At 51.8% G+C, this 21024-nt stretch overlaps 1 protein-coding gene across 1 annotated transcript in view; it reads right to left on the bottom strand.

The window, feature by feature from the left end:
• Positions 1-21024, bottom strand: part of Shb (SH2 domain containing adaptor protein B) — a 109416-nt gene that overhangs the window by 67787 nt on the left and 20605 nt on the right. The window contains exon 2 of the mRNA XM_021200330.2: positions 338-458. Coding sequence (XP_021055989.1) covers positions 338-458 — 121 coding nt within the window. The remainder of the gene's footprint in view (positions 1-337; positions 459-21024) is intronic.

Genomic DNA, 21024 nt, shown 5'->3' on the forward strand with positions numbered 1-21024 from the left:
TGACTGTGCTCTGTACCCCTAGATCTAGTATGGTGCTCACTAGCTGCTCCACACAGCAGTGTTGGGAGGTGGGATTTAATGGGAGGAGTCTGAGCAAGGGAATGGAATCTTCATAAACAGAGCCATGCCACCCTGTGGAAGTGGGTGAGTTCTTACTGTGTGGGAAAGCAAGGTCCTCCCTCTCTCTTCAGAGCATGTTTGCTGTTTTCTGCCACACTGTGATGTAGCACAAAGCCTTGGAATCACAAAAGCACCTCTTTCTAGTATACATATTATAAATTGCCCACTCTCAGGCTGTTTCTGTCACAACAACAGAAAACAAACTGAAACCCCTCACCTGTCATGATCCTCTGGGCTTCATAAGGTTCCATGTAGCCGGCGCTCTCGCCCTTTCCTGCTTTGCTCTTGACGTCGTTCTTGGCATCAAAGGGATCAGAGTAGTCATCAGCTATGGTCACCTGCAGGGAGGGAGAGAATGTGAGGCCATCTGTGGCTTTGTCTCACCACTGTGCATCTCTGGGCGTTGGTCCTGCCAACAGAAGCTGCTCCTGGGCTAGCAAGGAGGGGAAGGGGAGCTGGGAAACATGAGCCCACCCTGGGGGAGCCAGAGGAGCAGCTGAGGTCAGAGGCACACAGAGTGCAGAGATGAGGACCTGGAGACATGGGGAACGTGTTACTAGGTTTAAGTGGATGGAACAATGAGGAGAAAGTCGGGAGATCACAGAAAATAGAGAAATGTTGGCAGGCCCTTGGTGCTGGCTGAGGCCCAAGATCGCAGACAAGGAGAGTCTCGTTCAGCATCTCGTGTTTCTCCAAATCTGGAACACAATCATGTTGTGGGTCATCGCACAACAATTTGGTGAGATCAACACATATAAAAGATGAGTGTGGCCCTAAACAAGCCTGATGAAAACACCAGACTCAGCAATGCACAGATGCCAGGGTAGAAACAGAGCATGCCAGGGGTCTGAGGGCCAGCAGACCCTTCTGTAATGGACGGCAACTGAGGTCCAGGGTGGGCATTGGGGGCACATCCTCACTCACAAAGCCTATTCTGGCGCTTTCACTTGGCAGTTGGCCAGAGCCCTGCCAGCCCATGGACTAACAGCAGAGGGAGAATGAGTCAGTGGGGCAGGTCTCAGACTTGGTGAGGAGTGTGCATATCTGGAATTCTACTGCTCTATGGGAGAAGTACCACATTTCCTGGTAAAGGATGGCCATTTCCAGCCCAAAGCTTCAGGAGAGCGCAGCACCTCCTCTCTCTAGTCTCCCTAGTCCTCACAGAGAAGGAAGGGACTTGAGCTTTCTCAACCCAAACCTTTATTACAGACCAGCCTCACCCCAAAGCCCATCAACCTCCCCCCCCCACTTCAGGTCAGGTGTCTAACAAAGAGCAAATAAGTCCCCAGTCTCCCAGCTGCTGCCCCAGGGAGGGCAGCGGTTAGCACCCCCCTTGCTGGATTGTTATTTAAATTGTAGTTTTAATTAGAAACCACAGGAGCCGCTCTTCTCTTTGGGCTCCTGGAATTTAAGGCATTTGCAAGGCGGGTAAACTCAGGAACTGGAGAAGACCCCAGCCTCTGCCTGGTTGAGTGGCAGCAAGCGGCAGCCCCGCTGGCAGGGCGGCTCAAGAAATCGACAGCTACCTAGAATGTAATGCCCGAAAAGGGAGAGCAGGCAGTCGTCCCTGGTCACTAAACTGGAGCACATGATCAGGGAAGACCCAGGTCTAGAGCACCCAGTAATTGAGCAGACAAAGCCAGGTTAGGCTCTGGTCCCAAGGGGCTCCTCCACACGATGACATGGTAATCAGTGCCTTTCAGTGAGCTCAAATGACGCCAGGCCAGGAAGGAAGAGGGCTGGGGAGAGCTGGGCCGCTTTGTCTTTCATTTGATATTTGCACTCTACCATCTGCAGAATACATGAAAAGTCATGTATGGGAAGCACCGTGGGTCAGAACAGTTCAGATGTGGGTCTTGTGGGCAGAGCTGTGAGTTCAAGGGACCAGACATCCCAAGGGAGATCATGAAGTACATAGCTGCTGCAGGTGACAGCTAACAAGCTGCTCCTGCCCCACATTCACTGTCTTAGCAATGTGAAAATCTTGTAGTCTTCAGTGAAAAGGAGAAGAAAACAAAATTATTTGGTGTTTCTTCTGGAGCCTGCGGGCTGCCGGTAAGGTGGTGCCTAGCCTAGCTGCAGTCTCCAAGGAAACTCAGCAAAAAGCACTCCTGCCCCATCTCGGAAGAGCTCTGTAATTTGCAAGACAAACCAAATCTTTGTTCACCTTCAGATGGGAGCACTGGGAGGGCTGCGATAAAGCAGGCGTTGTCTGTATTTTCTAATTAAAATGAGATCTGAGCTCAGGCTGTCATGGGCCCCCGGCTGCCTGCCCTGCTTTATTTCCTTTTCAATAAAAACTCACAAACCCTAAAACCAGGAAAACCCCTGGCCTCTGATGACATGTGGTTGCAGTTATATCTGCTGACAGCTGAAAATCCTTCCATTAAAAAAAAAAAAAAAAAAGTTTAGAATTCTGTTAGTTTAAGAAGCAAATCGGAAAGTTCCTAAAATGTATATTTAATCAATTTGCTTTTGAACTTCAAAGTGAGGCTGGTGGAGGGGAGGGCAATGAGTTTAAGCAACCTGAAACTTGGCAAACACTGCACTGAACGGTCCAACCTTACGCAAATCATGTCCTAGTTGGAAGTAAAATTTAACCAGTTTGGGACCGGGGCAGGGAGGCAGACCCCCTTGTGAACAGTCGAGTCCACTGGCCACAGAGACTGGGTGGTGTGACCTACTGTAACTACCCTGGTTACCTCAGGCTCATAGGCAGGAGCTATGCCTTCAGATAAAACCAGTGGCTTTCCACAAATGTGGGCCTGCTGGAGTTGCTTGCTTTAGGATGCCCTGGTTGGCAGGTAAGTCCTGTAAGTCTAAACAAACTGTTCAACCGTGGGAACCAGCCAAGACTTGTGTGACAGCACAGGCAGCCTTCTGTGGGAAGCAAGACCCCTGGTCCGCACATTAAAGGGGGTCTGAGATAGCAAAAGGGCAGGGGTCCAGGCCACCCCTTCCTTGCTCTCTCCCCTATGACTAAAGGATTTTCACTGGCTTATAAATCAGCCACGGAGCAGCCCTGAGGCAGGGCCAGGTCAAGTCACCGAGCATCCATCAGGAGGTCCCCTACTCTGGGATTTAGACTCCACCATTCCCCAACACTCTTCTTCACCGTGGTTCTGTGGGCTGCCTACAGGTCAGGAGCTGGCCCTACAGACAACCCCATAGAGCACAAGCTGTGGGGTCGAGCAGCCAAAGCTTGTGGTGTTTACCCTGGGGATTAGCTGTGAGACAGTAGGCAGTCTTCCTGTCCATCCATCTCAAGGGAGGTGCTGAGGAGGGTGGGTGTGGGGCTGACCCTCCATAAGCCTGGATGAGTGTTTTCATTGCTCTTGTAAGATAGCTGCCCCTGTATGAAGTCCTCTCCCAGAAAGTGCGGTAACTTTCACCAGAACCAATGGAAATCCCCAAATGCACACAGTCTGACATAGTGATTTTACATCTCAGTAAATGTGCACATGGAAACATGGGCAAAATGTCCACTTAAGTATGTTTCAAGTCCCACACAACCTCTATACCCGTCAACAGGAGAACTGTCAAGCATGCATGTCATCCCACCCTGGGGTGTTAATCGATGGAGGTTAACAACAGCCTTCTCCATGAAAGGAAAGGGTCATTGTGAGACGCTAAACACAACATGCCTATTTATGAGAAATCAGACAGGACCCTGAGTTGATCAGCTGGAGAAAAAGTCGGCACAGAGCGAGTCCCTAGACTGACAGGTGTGGGAGAACTGCAAACAAGGAGGCCCTATTACTTACTGTGCGACATGCAAGCCCAAGAAGTGCCGCAAACTCTACCACGGGCTATTTTTAGAACAGCAGACAGACTGCTTCCCAAACCTGTCTCAGACAGAAATGGCCTGGAATGACTGTTAAGACAGCAGCCTCCTTGCCTCAACTGTCTGTGTACTTAACAAGCAACCCAGGAGATTCTTATCAGGGATCGAAAGCAGGAGCCAGCCCCTCCGCCACTGCTCTGAGGGCAAACCTCCAGTCACTAGTCTGGAATTTCACTTTTTCCCAGGGGTTTCTAAGCCCTGCTCGTGAAGTTAAGCAACTGTGGGGCCCCTGCCAGCCCGAGGGTCAGTCATAGGAGCGAGAGCTGACCTAACTTGCCTTTGGTCTATCGCTGAGAATCTACTTTAGATGCAGGAGGCAGGGCATCCTCTGCAATCCGGAGAGCTGGTTCCAACTGAGCAACAAGGTCTGTGCAGGAACAGAGGATCCACAGGTAAGCCCCCTGCCCGGCCCCTCCCACTCGCCGGGGTTCCCACTCCAGGAGATCACAAGGCTCACAGTCCTGGCACTTTTGGGCCTTGCCTACCAAGCTCTCAACACACAGATGCGTACATCCTAGGTCCCTTCTACCACCAAAGACAGAAGGGGAGGGCAGCTGTCATGTTCTAAAGATGGGACGCATGCAACCAGCCCACACCCATTCCTCCACTGTCACCTCCCACCTGCCAGTCACACTGAGGTACCTGCTGCTTCTGGGAAGTGGTGACACAGAGGGTCCAGTTCAGCTGTGGGGTTGTGGGGGTGGGGTCTCTATGCTGCTTTCCCATTCGTCTCTGGGAATTGAGGGGATGGGAGCCCATGAGGGCCCAGACTTGCCGTGCCATGCCAGTTTGTTTGTTTGTTTGTTTACTCCAGGTGGAGACCCCTGGGTCTGCCTGCCAAGTCCCAGCCAGGCCATTTCCCATGGACTCACCACTAAAGCTGATCTTAGTTTCAGTAACAGTGTGAGGCCACACCCCCAACCATTTTACACATTCGCACAGTATATGATAGGTCCAGGTGAAGTCTAGATTCATCCATGCCCAGCCTTCCTTCTCCCATTAGGACCACTTTAAGCAAGAGTGAAAACAGTCTGGCTTTCTGCTGTAATGAGGTGTCAGGTGAACAGCCACCTGGCTACAGAGGCACAGTACAGTGTGACAGGGCCTGTCATTCACTGATGGATGGTGGGGGTGAGGCATCACAAGCATTTTGGCCTTGGGCTCTTTATCTTGCTTGCTAGCTTTAAGTTCAGGGGCCATGATCCCTTCTGTCACTTGGGGCCCAGAAGGGCTCCCTGACAGGTACAAACAACATTACATTCTTGCTGCAGTGAAAGGGCTCTGTGACTGTCCTTAGTCCCAGACCCACTTAGGACCCACTGTGACACAGGACCTGGCGGTCTGGCATCCACTGGATGGCGGCTCTGTTACCATTCCAACATAGGAACAGGGGTGTGGGAAGTGCATAGGAGGACTGTGGGGAAGCAGCTGTGGTCGAGAGGCTGTGCATCAGTAAAGGGGCAAGCTCACCAGGAAAGGAAGTGCCTGCAGTGATGCTGTCCAGTCGGAGGCTCTGGGTGGAAGGTCAGCTAACTGGAGGTCACAGGCCACACTGCTTCTGGTGTGTCTCTTGACCTGGACGTGCAGCTCTTGACACAGGCAGCCAGGCTTTAAGAGCTGATCAAATGGGTGGGCTGTCCTTAGAGCCCCCAACCGGGGCATTGGGGCTGAAAAGCACCTGCGTGGGGCCATCCAGACAGATGCACCGAGAAGGGAGGGCAATGCTCAAAGGCCGTGGCTGGGCAGTGACAGTTCAGACAAGCAGGACTCTGGAACAGCCTCTGCTAACCAGCTCTGGGTAGCTCCAGGCAACCTGCTTTATTTCTCTGTGCTCAGAGTTCTCCTGGGATCTGGGACAGAGAGAGTGGTTGTAAGGAGCAAGTGAGATGGTTCTGGGTTGTGTAAGTATTTATGAAGAACACTGAGTTCTTATTTCAAAGCAGGAGGCACCTTCTGTGTACTCAGCACCCATAAACACTGTGGTGCAAAAAACCTCAAATATGACTGACCTCGGCCTAAGAGAAGCCAAAACCTAAAGGTGAAACAGACTCAGGGACCCCTCAACCCCTCCCTCAAAACCCCAGTAATGACACACAGGAAACAACCACAATTAAACAAGACACCAGCTATCATAGTTCTCAGTCCCCAGAGGAAGAGCCCTTCCTTCCCACCTCCGCACCTCCCTACAGCCACGGCAAACACCCAGAGGTGCAAGCCCACCCTCGTCTGTGCAGTGCACATCCCACATCCAGCCAGTGTACCAGGCTCAGAGGAGTCCACAGACCCAGTTGTTGACACCCTACAGAGATATACAAGCGAGTGCCCTTACTTGTCTCTCCCTGTCCTCTGGGGTTTTGACCAGCACAGACCAACCCCCAGTAAAGGCACGCCAATAAATCATCTCCGACATGGTAAGGAAATTAATTTGGGAGAGATTAATTAGCTGCATCCACGCAATCAGCCTCAGCTTCTGGAAATGAGAGGGTGGGAGGACTCAGAACAGGCTCCCTTCTTTCCCTCTCAAGATCTGACTCAGTCTTGAGCGCTCCAAACTTGAGGATCCTCTTTCCTCACCTGCTGAATGCTTGGCCCCAAGACTCAAGCAAAAGGAGTTCAGGACTTGGTGATTCTGGTATGCAGGATGTTAGGAAGAGACCTACCATTTGCACTGAGCTCTGCCTCCACCAGGGCCTGTGTGTGACCTTTTAGTTGGCATTCTACCAAGATGTCTCTTTACTGACTGTCCATACCTGTTCCACATGAGGAGACCAGAGGAATAAATGCACCACCACCACCACCACCACCACCACCACCACCCCCACCCCTTCTAGTCCCTCCTCTGGGATAGCCACAGCTGCCTGCCTAAATACTTGCAGGTTCCAGCTTGTCAGAAAAAAGACATTCCAAACCAGCCTCTGCTGGCTCAAGCCAGGCCCACTCACAGCCCTCCTCTTCTTTCTCACACACCCACCCAACTCTTTCTGCTGAGCACCCTCCAACCAGGCTGTTAATCTGGGTAGGAAGCTGGAGCATGGCCTGGCCCAACCCTGTTTACCCAGAAACTTACTGTCAAATGTTAAGGACAGGTCTGTCCGCATCTCTCTAATAGTGAGAGCTTCTATTTGAACTCAGTCCTAGAGCTTCAACTACTCTCTGCCATGATCTCTGGACAGAAAATTGAGTATCTCTCTCTCAGTTCAGGCTCAGCCAACACCCAGCGGTGTTCCACACTACCTAGAGGACGCGAAGAGGTGACCTAGTCAGTCTGTTGGCTCTCCACTAACGTGCAAGATTTGTGCACGGGAAACCTTGCAGTGTTTACATATGCCACCACCTGAAGAAAGAAGGTGGTTGTCCAGGAACCCACTGAGCATGGGGGAAGGGATGAGCAAACCAAGTCAATGCCAGAGACAGGAGCCACACCCCTTTCCTAACTTTTGAGTCTACACCACTCCATTTCTGCAATTCCTATAGTTCAAAGTTGTTCTTTTAAAACCACCAATAAATATTTCAAAGAAATCTCACCGTAGCCACCTTTTGTTTTTTTTGTTTTTGTTTTTGTTTTTTTTTGTTTTGTTTTTGGTTTTTTGAGACAGGGTTTCTCTGTGTAGCCCTGGCTGTCCTGGAACTCACTTTGTAGACCAGGCTGGCCTCAAACTCAGAAATCCACCTNGCTGGGATTAAAGGCATGCGCCACCACGCCCGGCCCCGTAGCCACCTTTTGAAGCCCACCACCATAGTCCACCTGCGTCCCTCCACCTCTGCTTCTCCTGCAAGGAGCGCCACTCACAAACAGCTCTCTGTGGGAGGTGGACACCAGGCTGCGCTGAGCCAGGCTGGGCTGGGGCTGCGTTGTCTGACTACTGCTCCCCTTTTCTCCATAGCAGCCTCCATCATGCTGGGCCAACCTACACACCAGACAATCCTTCCTCCCAGGCTTCTTGCAGGGGTGAGTGGGGTATGGGGTGTTGGACAGGGGAGCAGACACAGCATTATACCTGGTTCACAAAATCAAAAGTTGCGATGTCAGAGCTAAGGCTGGGAAGGGAGGGAGGGATAGGGGGACAAGAAGGCTGCAGGAACTAAGGACCTTCTGCCACATTTTGTAAAAAGACAATGGGTAGAACTAACAGCTTTGCCAAGGTCACCTGAACACCAGAGCAGGCCCTCTCTGTACTGACCAGGACCAATGAGAGGCTTCCACGTAGCCAGAGGTAGACAAAAGCAGAGCTCCTCCTACCCCTGAAGGACAAGAGGTATGGCTAACATCATCTGTTAGTGTGGGTACCTATAGACTGTCTATACTTCTAAATCGCAGTTGACACTTCCCAACTTTCAGGGCATTTCCCTGTTTTTGATAGGCGTGGTCCATCTACTACCACTCCCCTCAAAGGAAAAACCAGGACTGCGGCAAGAAAGGGCCCTAGGGTGTGGTATCTCCACTGAGCTCACGGGGATGGTCCGCAGGCAAAGCAGCAGTGCCTGGGAGCCTAAGGCCTGCGCAGTGCAAGGTGGGACCTTCAGAAACCAGGCATCCATCACCAAGCAGAGCCCACCCCTCCAGAGGCCCTCTCTCTGTGCTGAAGCTACCAGGACAAGGGGAGGCTGCTGGCCTGGTGCAGCTCTGGGCACACGGTGCATTTCAATAAGTAGCAGCCAACAGTACTGAGCGAAGGGTCATTTCTCTCAGAATGGGGCCCATTAGAATGATTCATGAACAGCTCCTCTCAGGGCGAGCCCAGAGGCAGACCAGGGCATCGTTAGGCACACGAGCAGTAAAGAGCTGCCCTCCCCCAACAGACACTTCCATTTATTGACACACAGCATCAGCCACAACTACCACTACCAAGAGATTCAGCTTATGTTCAGCTTCATAGTGAATGCTCAGGAACCGTTGATTTACTTTAAAGTAATGCTATCTGCTTGTCATGCCCAGTGGCCAGTCCTCAACAGACTTTTTCATGTAGGTTAACAAACTGTCCTAACACCCAAAATGCCATCTCACATGCCCTTGGCACTTGGTAGCATAATTCGGGTACCTCACAAAGACCTGGGCTGCCTGCTGTTCAATTGTCCCTCTGCCCAACGCACGCAGGCTATGGTCCATAACCTTTAATAGGCTTGTCTTTTCCTACTTCCCATAGGAGGGAGGTTCTCAAGAGTGCCCCTTATTTAACCTTAGCACAGCCCCTGGTGGACAGCAGGGTTCCAGCAAGGTATGGCAGGCAAGAGGCAAGGGTATGGCAGAGATGGCAAGTGGTGCTGGTCTGAGCCCAACTGCTGCTGTTTCCAGGTCTCTGCCAGCTCTGGGCTCCGGGCAAGCGGCATCCTTTCTCTCAGCCTGCCTCCTAACTCTCTAGGAAGCCACCTTCCTACTGTGTATGGAGGAACCAGAGGATGGACGGCACAATGCTCAGCACACCATACTAGCACAGCAAGGGCCCTGGGGGATGCATAGAGGATGCCACCATCTTCCCTTCCAGTCCACAGGCCTGTGTGAACTTCCCCAGATATGGACCTTTCATCCAGACTCCCTTTCAAGTGGCTTATTTAGCAGAGGACACTTATGAGAAGACAGGGAAGGAGAGCCTGAGAAGGGAAGATAGCTAGAAAAACTGGGCTACAGGGTCAGCTGTGTGGATATGTTGTTCTAAGAAAGCAACAGTAAGAACCCTCAAGCAGAGGTGGAAATCACCAGAGGGGAGGCAGGAAGGGCGCCTGGAGAGAGACTGACTGGACCCACAGGAGGCCTTTCTGCTCAGTTCATCCCAGCTGAACCAAAAGAGCGCCAAGCACACTTCTGCCCACACATTTGACCTCGTCATTTCTATTTCTTCACTGTGAAAGAGGAGATCAATCTTCCATGATGAAGCTCTCCCTCTGGGATGCTGAGCAAATTCTAGAGGTACTGCCGGGGTCTCAGAAGCCACCTGCTCTAGAGCAGGAAGCTTCTCCAACAATACTTCCTGTCCCTTCATCCTCAAAATAGGTGCCTGGACAAAAATCACAGGGACCTGGTGGGCCTCGAGTGACAGTTGTTCCCAGGGAGGTAGAGACAGAAGGGCAAGCACTGAAGGCCACATAAACATGGAGAGAACTTCATCTCCTCCTCCTCACAGGGCTCCCAGAGGCCTCACCTCTACAGCTTTCCTGCTTTGGTTTCTTCCAGACTTCAAGCACCATGGAAGAGCTACAGGAGGCAGAGAAAATACTCTCTTGGGATTGTGGGCATCTAAAAGGCCTGGCTCAGCATACTTCGTTTCTTGGGTTAAGTACTATAGAGTTTTATTTATCAGGGATTTTGACGTTTATGGTCCCCAGGGCCAACTTCAAGACATGTGGCTTGTGCAGTCACATAGGCCAGGGCTTGAATTAATGTCTTTCTGTCACTGATTTGAAAATTCTTTCCCTTTAGCATAAAGGATTGAACTCAGGGCCTCCAAAGTGTTAAGCAGGGGCTACATCTCTCAGCTACACTCCCAGCTCTCAATAATTCTTTAATAATGTGATTTACATTACTTTGGGAAAGGGCGGCCCTGCAAACGATGCTGCTGATTCTGATTGGCTTCCACACCCAGAAGTTCCCATGGAGCACTTGGGGCTTTTTGTTGTTTGTTTCTCTTTCTCTTGTGTAGCCCTTGCTGTCCTGGAACTTAACTGTGTAGACCAGGCTGGCCTCAAACTTACAGAGATCCACCTGCCTCCCAAGTGCTGGGATTAAATGTGTGTGTATGCTGCCACCACCGAGGCTCCAATCCTGAATGACCCCTTCTCCCCAACTTGACAGCATTTGCTAAATTACACATCCACTGCCTCTGTTTCCCCATCAGTGGGGGACAGATGTCATTTAAAAATGAACAAAACCAACACACAAATCAAAGCTAAGCCTCCCCAACTTTTCATTTCTGTGGCTCTACTAACACCTCCAAGCCTTTGGGAAGCTTCAAAGCAGAGGAATCACCCATATGGGTTCCACAGGGATGGTGTGTGTCTAAGGTCCTGGCCTCCCCCTGAACTGTCTCTAGAAAACACCGTCACAATGTTCAGAGAGGAGCTCCATGGGTCAGGCCCAGAACAGCTCGTATTTATTAATGCACATCGTAAAATCTCCTTCCAAACAGGCCATAATTCACCAGCCACAGGAAACATCTCATCCTTAAAGAGAGACAGAGGTATGCTGAGCTGAATACCAACTTATCAATTTAAAAAAAAAAAAAGTGCAGTCTAAATTTTACAGTGGTCTTGTTAGGTAAACTGGGAGTTAAGGAAGGGATGGGGACTTGTTGATAAAGCAACTATCCAACAACTGCTTCCTCTCTGCTGAGACCAAGCTTGGCTCACGGGGTTCTAGTCTAGTTGTGCAAGGACACCAGAACCTCAGAGCAGACCCTGAAGGCACAAAGAGTGTGGGAAGCAGTCATAGGGGTATTGCTGAGGGAGCACCTCCCGAGGGCCGGGCTCTTGGCTCTGGGTTTCCGATATCTTAGTTCACCAACCTAACCTCTGAGCCGATGCGTCATCCCCAGTGCTGGCTCTCCCATGACACCCACTTTTCCCCAGCAACAGGAAATCTCCAAAGGAAGGTTTGACAGGAAGAGGAGGAGGCGGCTTTGCCCATTTGGCTCAGATGTGCCAACCCTAGGCAAGGACGGCCCTAACACTCCCTAGTCAGCCAGTACTGGAAGTCTCTCTTCCCCAGACAGCAGCCCTTGTGACTTACTTCACACACCTGCCACCTGCCGGGGCCACACCTGGGAAGCAGGGCTTCCTCCTGTAGCCTGTGCTAACAGGGTGCTGGCTCCTAGCTCTCACCTCCCTCCATCTCTACACTGGGCTCATCCTGCCTAGGAACCCCATGGCCCCTTCCAAAGCAGTACACTGACACGGTCCTCATCCTTAGAGGCAGTAAATGATATGATGCCACTCACAGGATCCTGTGAAGGAGGCCACTGGACCTTCTCTCCTGATCCCCAAACCTTTCCCACAAAAAATGTCCTCTGAACAGGGGGAGAATAAAAGCCAAAAGGCAGCGGGGACTTGTCTCCCTCCCCGAGTGAGCTGAGTACAGAGGATTAAGTCCTGAGTGGATATGTATGTTTGAGACACACATCCACACCCAATGCTTCAGACCCATGGAAATGGCCAAGCTGTCCCTGTACAGGCCGGGTGAAGCAGAGTGACAAAGCCCTCCACTGGTTCAAGCACTAATATTGGTGGGTTGGACAAAAATTAATAACCTTAGCTTTCTCCCCCTAGGCTGCTCCCCGATAAGGACCTCCAACAGAGAGGAGCGAAGCCCTCCCTAGTGCTACACAAAATGAAAGCACTGAGGCTCCTGGTCGTTGTGGAGTTGGTGCTACTCGCCCAGAGCCAGCATGGCCAGCTGATCGCAGTTTGTCTACATGTGTCTACTCTTCCTTCATTCCCTGGCTGCCAAGTCACGTCAAGTCCCAGGCACGTGACAAGGTGAGCTGCTCTGAACAGATGTCATCTACTCCTTACACAGTCACCTAGGGCATCCTCCGCCCAGCTTGCAGAAAAGGTTACGAAGTGGTCGGTACCCAGTGAACACACTCCTTTTTGGTATTCCGTGTTTTTGATAAAAGGGGGTTAGATGCTACATTTTCTAGGCAGAGCTACCAAGAAAAGGGAACAGCAGTAAGGTAGCGTCAACTCACTTTTCCTGGAGCTACGAGTTGAACCCAGCTGGGTTAAAAAGCCAAGTCACCATATTTGCAGTAGAGACAAAAGGTGCCAGACCCTTGGGAGTTAGGAGGGGGAGTGGGCCTGTGAGGGCCAGGCTATAACTCAAACCAGCACCCTCCAAAGAGCTGAATGAGCCCCAACATCCTGATGGGTGGCCTGCTTGCCCATTTACTAGAAATGAAGCGAGTGACTTGGAAAACCCACAGGTCTTCTTTTAGACACATCAGCCATTTTGGAGCACCAAGCAGAGCAGCTCAGAGACAAATCTCTCTGCACCACCTCTGTCAGCCACCCTCCAAGCAGTGAGACCGACAGACAGCTCCAAATGCCCAATCGCAGCCAAGGCCCCGAGCCTATGGACCGGCTTGGGTGGGCTTGCTTGCTGAGTGAAACAGGAAAAATCACCGTAAGTCCAAACGACCCCTCCTGCACTTAGGGACCAGGGGATCGGGTTTGAAGAGAAAACTGGATTCCCATTCACCATTTCCATTCAGGACACCAAGACACTAACAGGCAGAACAAGCTCTGCTGCTGCTGCTGAATGAGCTCCAGTAATAACAGGGCTCGCCCTTCACCATTAAATATTAACCTTGTTCCCAGTGATGTCATAAAACCAAGGCCCAGGAAGCTCTCTCATGGCCACACTCCCCATCTGCTACCAGAAGGAGTCAAATACTCACCCCTTCCCTGATAGCAAGCCAGGAGGACCTAGGGCCCTTCGGTGGACAAGAGCCTGCACATGTGTGACACATCCGGTATCCTGGCTACCAGAGACTGCGCACGCGTGGTCTAACAGACTTATGTGCCCCAAAGCTGACCTAATCTCAAGCTGGGTTCGCTTGGGGACTTCTACCCACAAGGAAGTATCCCCCTCAATTCTGTGTACAGAATTGGCTGGGGGTGGTCCCTTGGAAGAAGCACTCTCCACTCTGGACCCCCCTCCTTTGGGAGCCATCATAGTAATATGGCATCTGGATTCTGTCTCACAGGCATCGGTGGAGGAGGAACCAAGGAATGTGTTCTGAGAGGACTTGATGTGTTGGGGTTGCCGGATGAGTGGCTAATCCCAACAACAGGACTCAAAAATGTTCTGTGGGGTCAGAAAGGGTGGTATGAGCACCAATAAGCAGAAGTTATGAAAAATATTCTGACTCAATTTCAGAATGACCTGACATCTGTTCCACACAGAACAGGATGCTCTGAGAGGCAGTGGGCTCTCTGCCACAGAGAGTGGCCAGGACTAGCTCACAGGAACACCTAAACTGCTATCTTTTGTCAATGGAAGCTCTATGCCCTTCCTGAGATCTCCACGGCTCTGCAGAGCATGGTACTGGGGACAAGATGACTGTTCCAAGTTAAGAAGAGATGAAGGGCATGGGACCAGGCCCAGTGTCTCTAAGGTAGCTCCAGGGAGGGTCCCAGCAGCATCAGAAAGGTTGGGTGATGTGGAAGAGGCATAATCGCACTCAAATCTGGAATTTTATGATGTCCATGGTACACAGAGAAACCAGACAGCTCCATGTCTCCCTTCAAGAGGGATGGACCTGTTCTCTGGAGAAAGGTAAAGTTTTGGGCTTCCACGAGATATTCTGATTTAACTGCTACCAGGAAGGACCTGGGGCCCGTGTTTTCCAAAAGCTCTCTGGGAGCTCTGGAACAAACCCCCAAGACTGCGAATCCTCAGTAGCAACACATGTGTGCCAATACCTCACTATTAATCCCATGGTTTCACAAACCCAGGGGAAGTGATTTCCTCAAGGTCCCATGGTGAGTCAAGAGGCAGGGAATCTGAGCATGCAGAATGGCAGCCCAAGCCTTCACCTTGTACAGGGCAGATTCAGCTGTGTGGAGCTTGAAACAAGAGCCTTCCTGGAGCTGAGGACCCCAGAAAAACACCAGCCATGTTTGATCCACTCCACCCCAATAAAGGAAACACTCCCCTGTCCCAGACTAAAACCTTGATGACCTAGAAATACCATGGGAACAGAATTCTCCCAAACATCTCTCTTTCTTCCCAGAAGCAGCATTTAACCAAAGTCTGTGACTGTTTATTAGCATCTGGGAGGAACAAAAGGAGGCTGTAAAAGCTGGGACTCTTCAGTTCTAATGAGCACACAGCCATAGGAAGCTTTTCTCCAATGACACCACCAGAGACCTGCCAAAACGTGCTGCCTGCCCAGAGCTCTGCCCACACAGGACTCAGCACAAGGAACCCCCAGGGCCTTGGAAATGTTGCAACAGCTTGGCCAGGCGGTCTCTTAAGAGTGATGACCTCAATGGCTGCAGAGCAAGGAGTTCCAGCAGACAGGAAAATCCTGATGTCCTCCTCTTGAGGGGACTCTTATCATGGCCAAAGGGCCTGATTCCAGGATGGAGAACAGACTTAGAGAGGGTCATGTAAACCCACAGCTCAGGGACAGGAAAACCGGCACTGCCCACTGTCCCAGTCAGGCCAAATTCTATCCTGTAAACAAATCTCAAATCCCCATGGCATCTGCCAATGGGCTCAAACAAGAGGCCAAGAGTCTGCTGAACAGGAGAAAGCCAGCTCCCAGAACTCTGGTAGGTTGCATTATGTACCAACTGCCAAGGGACCAGTGACACTTGGAAGTGTCTTCTTCCTGGGGCCCTCTTGCTACCCCATCCCACTCACTCCCAGCCCCCAGCTTCCGTGGCTTTCTGTTCATGTCAGACTGACTTACTACATGTGCTGCATCCCCATAGCAGAGCACTGAGGGCCCGGTCTCTAAGTTCAAATCCTTGCTGCACCACCTTGAGAAGATCACTTAACCTCTTGGGGCCTCACTTCTTTACCCTAGTGGTGGATGAGGAGAGTGCCCAGCTTCAGTGCTAGGCAACAGCCAGGGCTTGGCTGGGGCTGCCATCACTGAGTCCATGACCCACTTCATCCTGTTTTCCAAGGCACCCCCCAGCACACACAGAAGTGAGCCCAGAGTTCCATGTGCTGCTCCACAGGCCTCCCTAGGCAGGGCCCAGGCTGGGCTCTAGACACAGAGCAGAATGAGGCACAACTCTGGGCCCGCAGGAGATCACAGGTTAGCCAGGGGACAGACAAGGGCTCACAAGCAGCAGTGACACAATGTGTCTCCAAAGTGATCTTCCATACTGTCTTCTGTTAACAGGATTTTTTTTTTTTTTAAAGTCTGGCTCTACTGTCACTAACTCCCAACAAGCTGTATCTGTTTTTAAAGAACCAAATAAACTACGTTTAGAAAACTCTGTACAGCTCCCAGCGCCCTCTTCCTTTAAGCCAGGCTGTTTGCCTTGTGTTGCCCAACTCCAGGCTCAGAGATGCAAGGCCTTGGCCTGGCTGTTCTACTTGCCAGAGGCCAATGCCACATGTCAGGGTGTGCACATGGGCACAATACTTGAGGGGACCTCCAGGCTTGAGTGCCAACAAGCAGACCTTGTTATACCAGAAAACAATGGTCCAGCAAGACCCAGGATTGAACGCTTCTCATGTGTATAACACTGAGTACTGAAGTAATTTCTATGTCTAAATGTTATGTGCTCTTTCCCAACCCCCACTGACTCACCTTACCATGCACAGTAAGAGTCCTTAACGTGGTCGGGCAGTGGTGGCACACGCCTTTAATCCCAGCACTTGGGAGGCAGAGGCAGGTGGATTTCTGAGTTTGAGGCCAGCCTGGTCTACAGAGTGAGTTCTAGGATATCCAGGGCTACACGGAGAAACCCTGTCTCAAAAAAACAAAAACAAAAACAAAAAACAAACAAACAAACAAACAACAACAACAACAACAAAAGAGTCCTTAAAGTGATTACTCCAGGGCAGAGTCCATTCATCTTTATGATCTCTGCCTGTATCTAATGCGGGGCCTGATAGAGAATATGGAAAACTGAGTTCTATAAGAAAGAAAATGGGCTCAGAGAGGCTAAGAATCAGACCCAGGGTCACAAAGAAAAGCAGTAGGCCCACCTGACCCTAAGATAGATCCCTTCTTGCCTCAGTCTACTGCCTGTCTCCTGACACGGGGGACTCTGTCCCCACCGTTACCCAGTCATTTATTAGCCAGCCCCTGCCAACCTGTGACCGACCTGGGCATGGGAAGGCCAGAGACCAAGGCTACCCAGCAGGGAAGTAGCTAGAAAGTGACAAGGAGGGGTAGGAAAGGACAGATAGGACTTAGAGTCAGAACAAAGGCAGGGACGGGCAGGATGGGAGGCTGAGGAAGTGAGGGATGGAAGCTTCTGCACTAGACTGGCAACCGGAGCGCACGGAGCTCGTCGGACGTTGAGTGGCGGGACTGCCGGCACCCGGGACATCATCCCAGACTTCTCTTTCCTTGAGAACAGTGGACGGGCGGGCCGCATGCTGCTGGGATGACAACAAGCATTCTTCAGTCCTCTGTCAGATACTGCTGTCGAGCCTTCCAGCCTCCAACACTGCCCCGAGACAGACTGAAACCTGGAACAATCCCAACCCTTTCCTGATTCACCACCGCAGCTCCATCGGAAGAAAGCAGATAAAACAGGTTTTCATAAGCCAGGGCTTTGGGAAGCTCTAAGGGCAGGAGCAGGGTGGGCACTGCTGTCCTCAGCTGGCCTGGCCTGCTTCAGCTCACAAGGAACGAAGAATGGAAAGGAAGGGGGGGGGGGTACACTTGATGACACACCTTCACCTCCTGTGGGGATGGATCCCATGATTCCTGGGTTTTACTATCCTCTCCTTCCACTAGCTGACCCTGCCCACCAACTACAGAACAGAGGCCACAGAGCCCCTGCAAGTTTCCCCTGCCATCCTATTTCCTAGTGACGCCAGGCTAGCTTTCTGAAGGACCCTCCTAACCATACAACCAGTTTAAAAATAGAGCAAATGGGTGACCCAGATGCAGCTCAGATTTAAGCAAGACCTCCTCCTGGACGCTCAGCTCCCTCCCACTTCTGGCCACCAAGTGTCATTCCTGGCCCTGCTGCACTTGACTTCTTGGGGGGAGTGGCTGCACACGACCCCAAGGGCAACAAGGCCTCGGGAGAAGTCAGCACTGAGGAGTGAGGGGGAGACTCCTCTGAGCAGCCCTGATGGGAGTCTGGCAGCCCAGGTTCTGCTCCACAAATCCCTGGGCCACAGCTTTATCTGAGATAGGATCACTGCTTGGGACCCAGCCACATTTCAGAGCTGGGGAGTTTTCAGAGGCCCAATTCTCACAGCATGGCTATCCTCAAAGGACAAGCCTTGTTACACTTCTCAGAAATGCACAGGCCGCCCCACCATGGGGTGCACAGACCCTGGCTGCAGGGAAAAGCCACTTCCTCAGAGCGACCACCCCCACCTGGCTGGGGGGGAGGGGCAATCAGGCTGAAAGAGGTACAAAGACACAAGCCTAGATGAGGTAAGGCCACTTATGGTCCCGCCTGAGCCACCAGCTGGAATGTGTCTAATCTAGGCGAGTCTCAGCTGCCTCGTGGTAAAACAGGTGACGCCCACTGAGGACACCGGGAGGAAGAATTGAGACCATGTGTGTAATCTTACAGGGGTCAGCTGGAACCAATAAAGCCAGGCCCCTCGCCTGCTCGTCCAGGCACAGGATGGGATGCAGAGGGGATGTGGGACCAATCTACAGGCCATGCTAATGGAGGTCAAGAGCCACTGGTAGACCTGACTCCAAACACCAAATGCCGGGCTGTACTGGAGTGGTCCAAGGCCGCCATGGAGGAGATGGCTCATGCTGCTCCCTCTGGCAGGCAGCCCCGTCTTCTGGATGGAAGAGACCAATCTGTGGTGCCTGGGAGTTTACTATAGGTTCTAGGACCCTGCATACCGGGCTTTTAGGGCTTATTTTTAGCTCACTGATTAGGTAAGCCACTGAGCTCTAGGCATCCTTTGGGTCTCCCCCTCCTAGCACTGGGATTTCAAATGTTCATGCCACCATGTCTGGCTTTTCTTTCTAGGGTTTTAGACAGATACAGTGGCAAGAGCTAAAGTGAGAGCCCACAATCTGTGGCGAGGAAACAGGCAGGTAGAAAATACTGTCCTGGGGTTCCCAGCAAGGAGGTGGGTAGCTTCAGGGGCGTGACGTCCAGGGGAGGGCGTCTATTTTTGCCTGAGGTCACTTTTCTTTAAATGAAAAAATACAACCAGCCAGCCTTTGTTTGCTCTTTGCAGAAACTGAAACAAGTCCTCTGGCCTACGACTCACACGGCCCTTTTTCCTCGCAGAGAACCTTTCTTGGACATCTTGCCAGTCGGTTTGCTCTAGGTACTATGCCCAGAACCAGCGCACCCCGAGTCCAGCAGCTAGGAACTAGCTGTACAGGAGGCACTGTAAACCTGTTAAGGCACAGGCACAGCACAGGTCTGGAGTCAGCAGCAAGGCTCCAAGGCACAGGCCACAGATGTGAGAGGGTAAGGGGAGCCAGTGTTGCCAAAGGGCAGCTGGAGGACTGGCCTGTTTCAGTCCAGAATCCACTCATTCAGCGGAAAAGGAGAAAAGAGGCCATCGTGTTGGGAGGCATGGGTCTTGAAAGCCAGATTAAAGGAACTCCCTGACAGTCCAAGGCAAAGGAAGCCACTGGAAAGCCAGGTGACTGCTACAGTGTTGGGCTTTTACAGAGGGATGTGATCTGTGCTGTCCTTGATACAACTCCATGGCACGGGCAGGACCAAACTCACAGAGCACAAGTCGAGGCAGAGAGACCTAGAGGGAGGGAGCCTTGAAATGACCAAAGTCAGTCAAAGTCAGCATCCATGGGCTCCTCCTAACTAGGCCTTAAGCTCTGGAGCACACCACCTCAGTCTCTGCCTTTCCTTCTTCCGTTTCCCCCTGGGTTTCTGAATATTAATCTCACAGTGATGTCACAAGCAGAGCTGCAGTCTGTTCTAATTATAAAGCACACGGGCGCAGCAAGACTGCCCAGAGGCGGTGCAGGCACCGGGCTCTCAGACACCGGAGCATCGGGGAAGAACCAGAGATGGCTCTGGCCCTGAGCAAGATTTCTGCCCAAGTTCCTTAAACCTTCGTGCTTGGGTCTCATGAGGAAAACACAATTTCCTGCCTACAAAGGTTATCGCAAGAATGAAGAGACCCTCTTAGCACAGTGCCAGGCAGGCTTAGGATGGGTTAGAAAATCCAGCCGTGGGGCTAGAGATGTGGTTCAGTGGTAGAGTGTACATCTAGAATGTTGACGTCTAGCCCTAGGTTTTGCAAAAACTGGGCCTAGAGATGCGTAACTGTGATCCAGTGGTGGAGACAGAAGGGTCGGTGTTCAAGGTCACTCTTAGCTACACATGGAGCTGCAGGCAGACCTGTGTTACATGAGACCTTATATTACAAGGAGAGGGAGTAGAATCCAGATATCAGTCACTGTCTTCAGTTGTCCTTTAATTACAAACCTTACCTCCAAAGTGTACGCACACCCTCTTAATTACGGAGGGGCAGTGCTGTATGAGTAACATACTGGGGGGGGGGGGAGCCACAGCCTTGCTCAGAGCCTTCCTGACTTTGGGGTGACTTGAACCATGACTTCTCTGGAGGGAGGCGATCCCCCTCTCTCTGCCTTCTGAGGCGATGTGGAACTGTGGCTCAGGACAAGTGTAAAGTGCCCACCTGGAGCCAGCGATTCCCTGCCTCCACAGGAGAGCCATCTCCATTCTGCCCACATGTCAGCTTCCCTCAGATTTCACTCAGAGGGCTCTTGGAAGGCCAAGCCAGAAAGACAGCAGGGCAGCAGCAGGAACAACAGGGGCCCAATTCCAGCCTGGCCAAGCACACTAGTTCTGCTGGGCCTACCTCAGTAGCTGAATTCCTGTTAGCTCTGGCCAAATGCCCCCAACCCTGGGTTTTCCTTGAGTCCCTGCAGAGATGACCACTCACGCCCACTTCTTACCGCAAGGCTGACAGCTCGAGAAAGCACTCATATGCTCCTCTCAGCCAGGCCCCAGGCTCACCCTGTTTTTGCCAACTTCCATGATTGTGGCAGGTTGCGCCCTGTGTCTGACATATTCTCCCCTCAGTCTCTTTCCAGGGACTAAAACTATCCTACTTCTTCCAAGGGGTGCCCCACCCCACCCCAATTCCCAGCCTGGATTTCCATCTAACACTCCATTTTCCTTGGCCCCACCCCACCGCCTGCCTCCATCTTCTCCCTGCCTGGTCACAGGGTCTGTCCCTGTCAGCACCAGAGCAGGTGAGCTGCTTGCCTCCTCCCACAGTGACTTCCCCTCAGACTTAGATCCCGGGACTGAAAACAGAAAACCAGTATCTTTAGTTGGGCAAAGCCTGAGGTCACCGAGCCTGCGCCCAAGCTGGCCCAAGCAGGTTTCTGGAGGAAAAGAAACCAAGGATCTGTACCTGTCCCTCCACATGCCACAGAAAC

Source organism: Mus pahari, chromosome 6 (genome assembly GCF_900095145.1).
Source record: "Mus pahari chromosome 6, PAHARI_EIJ_v1.1, whole genome shotgun sequence".
NCBI classification, from domain to species: domain Eukaryota; kingdom Metazoa; phylum Chordata; class Mammalia; order Rodentia; family Muridae; genus Mus; species Mus pahari.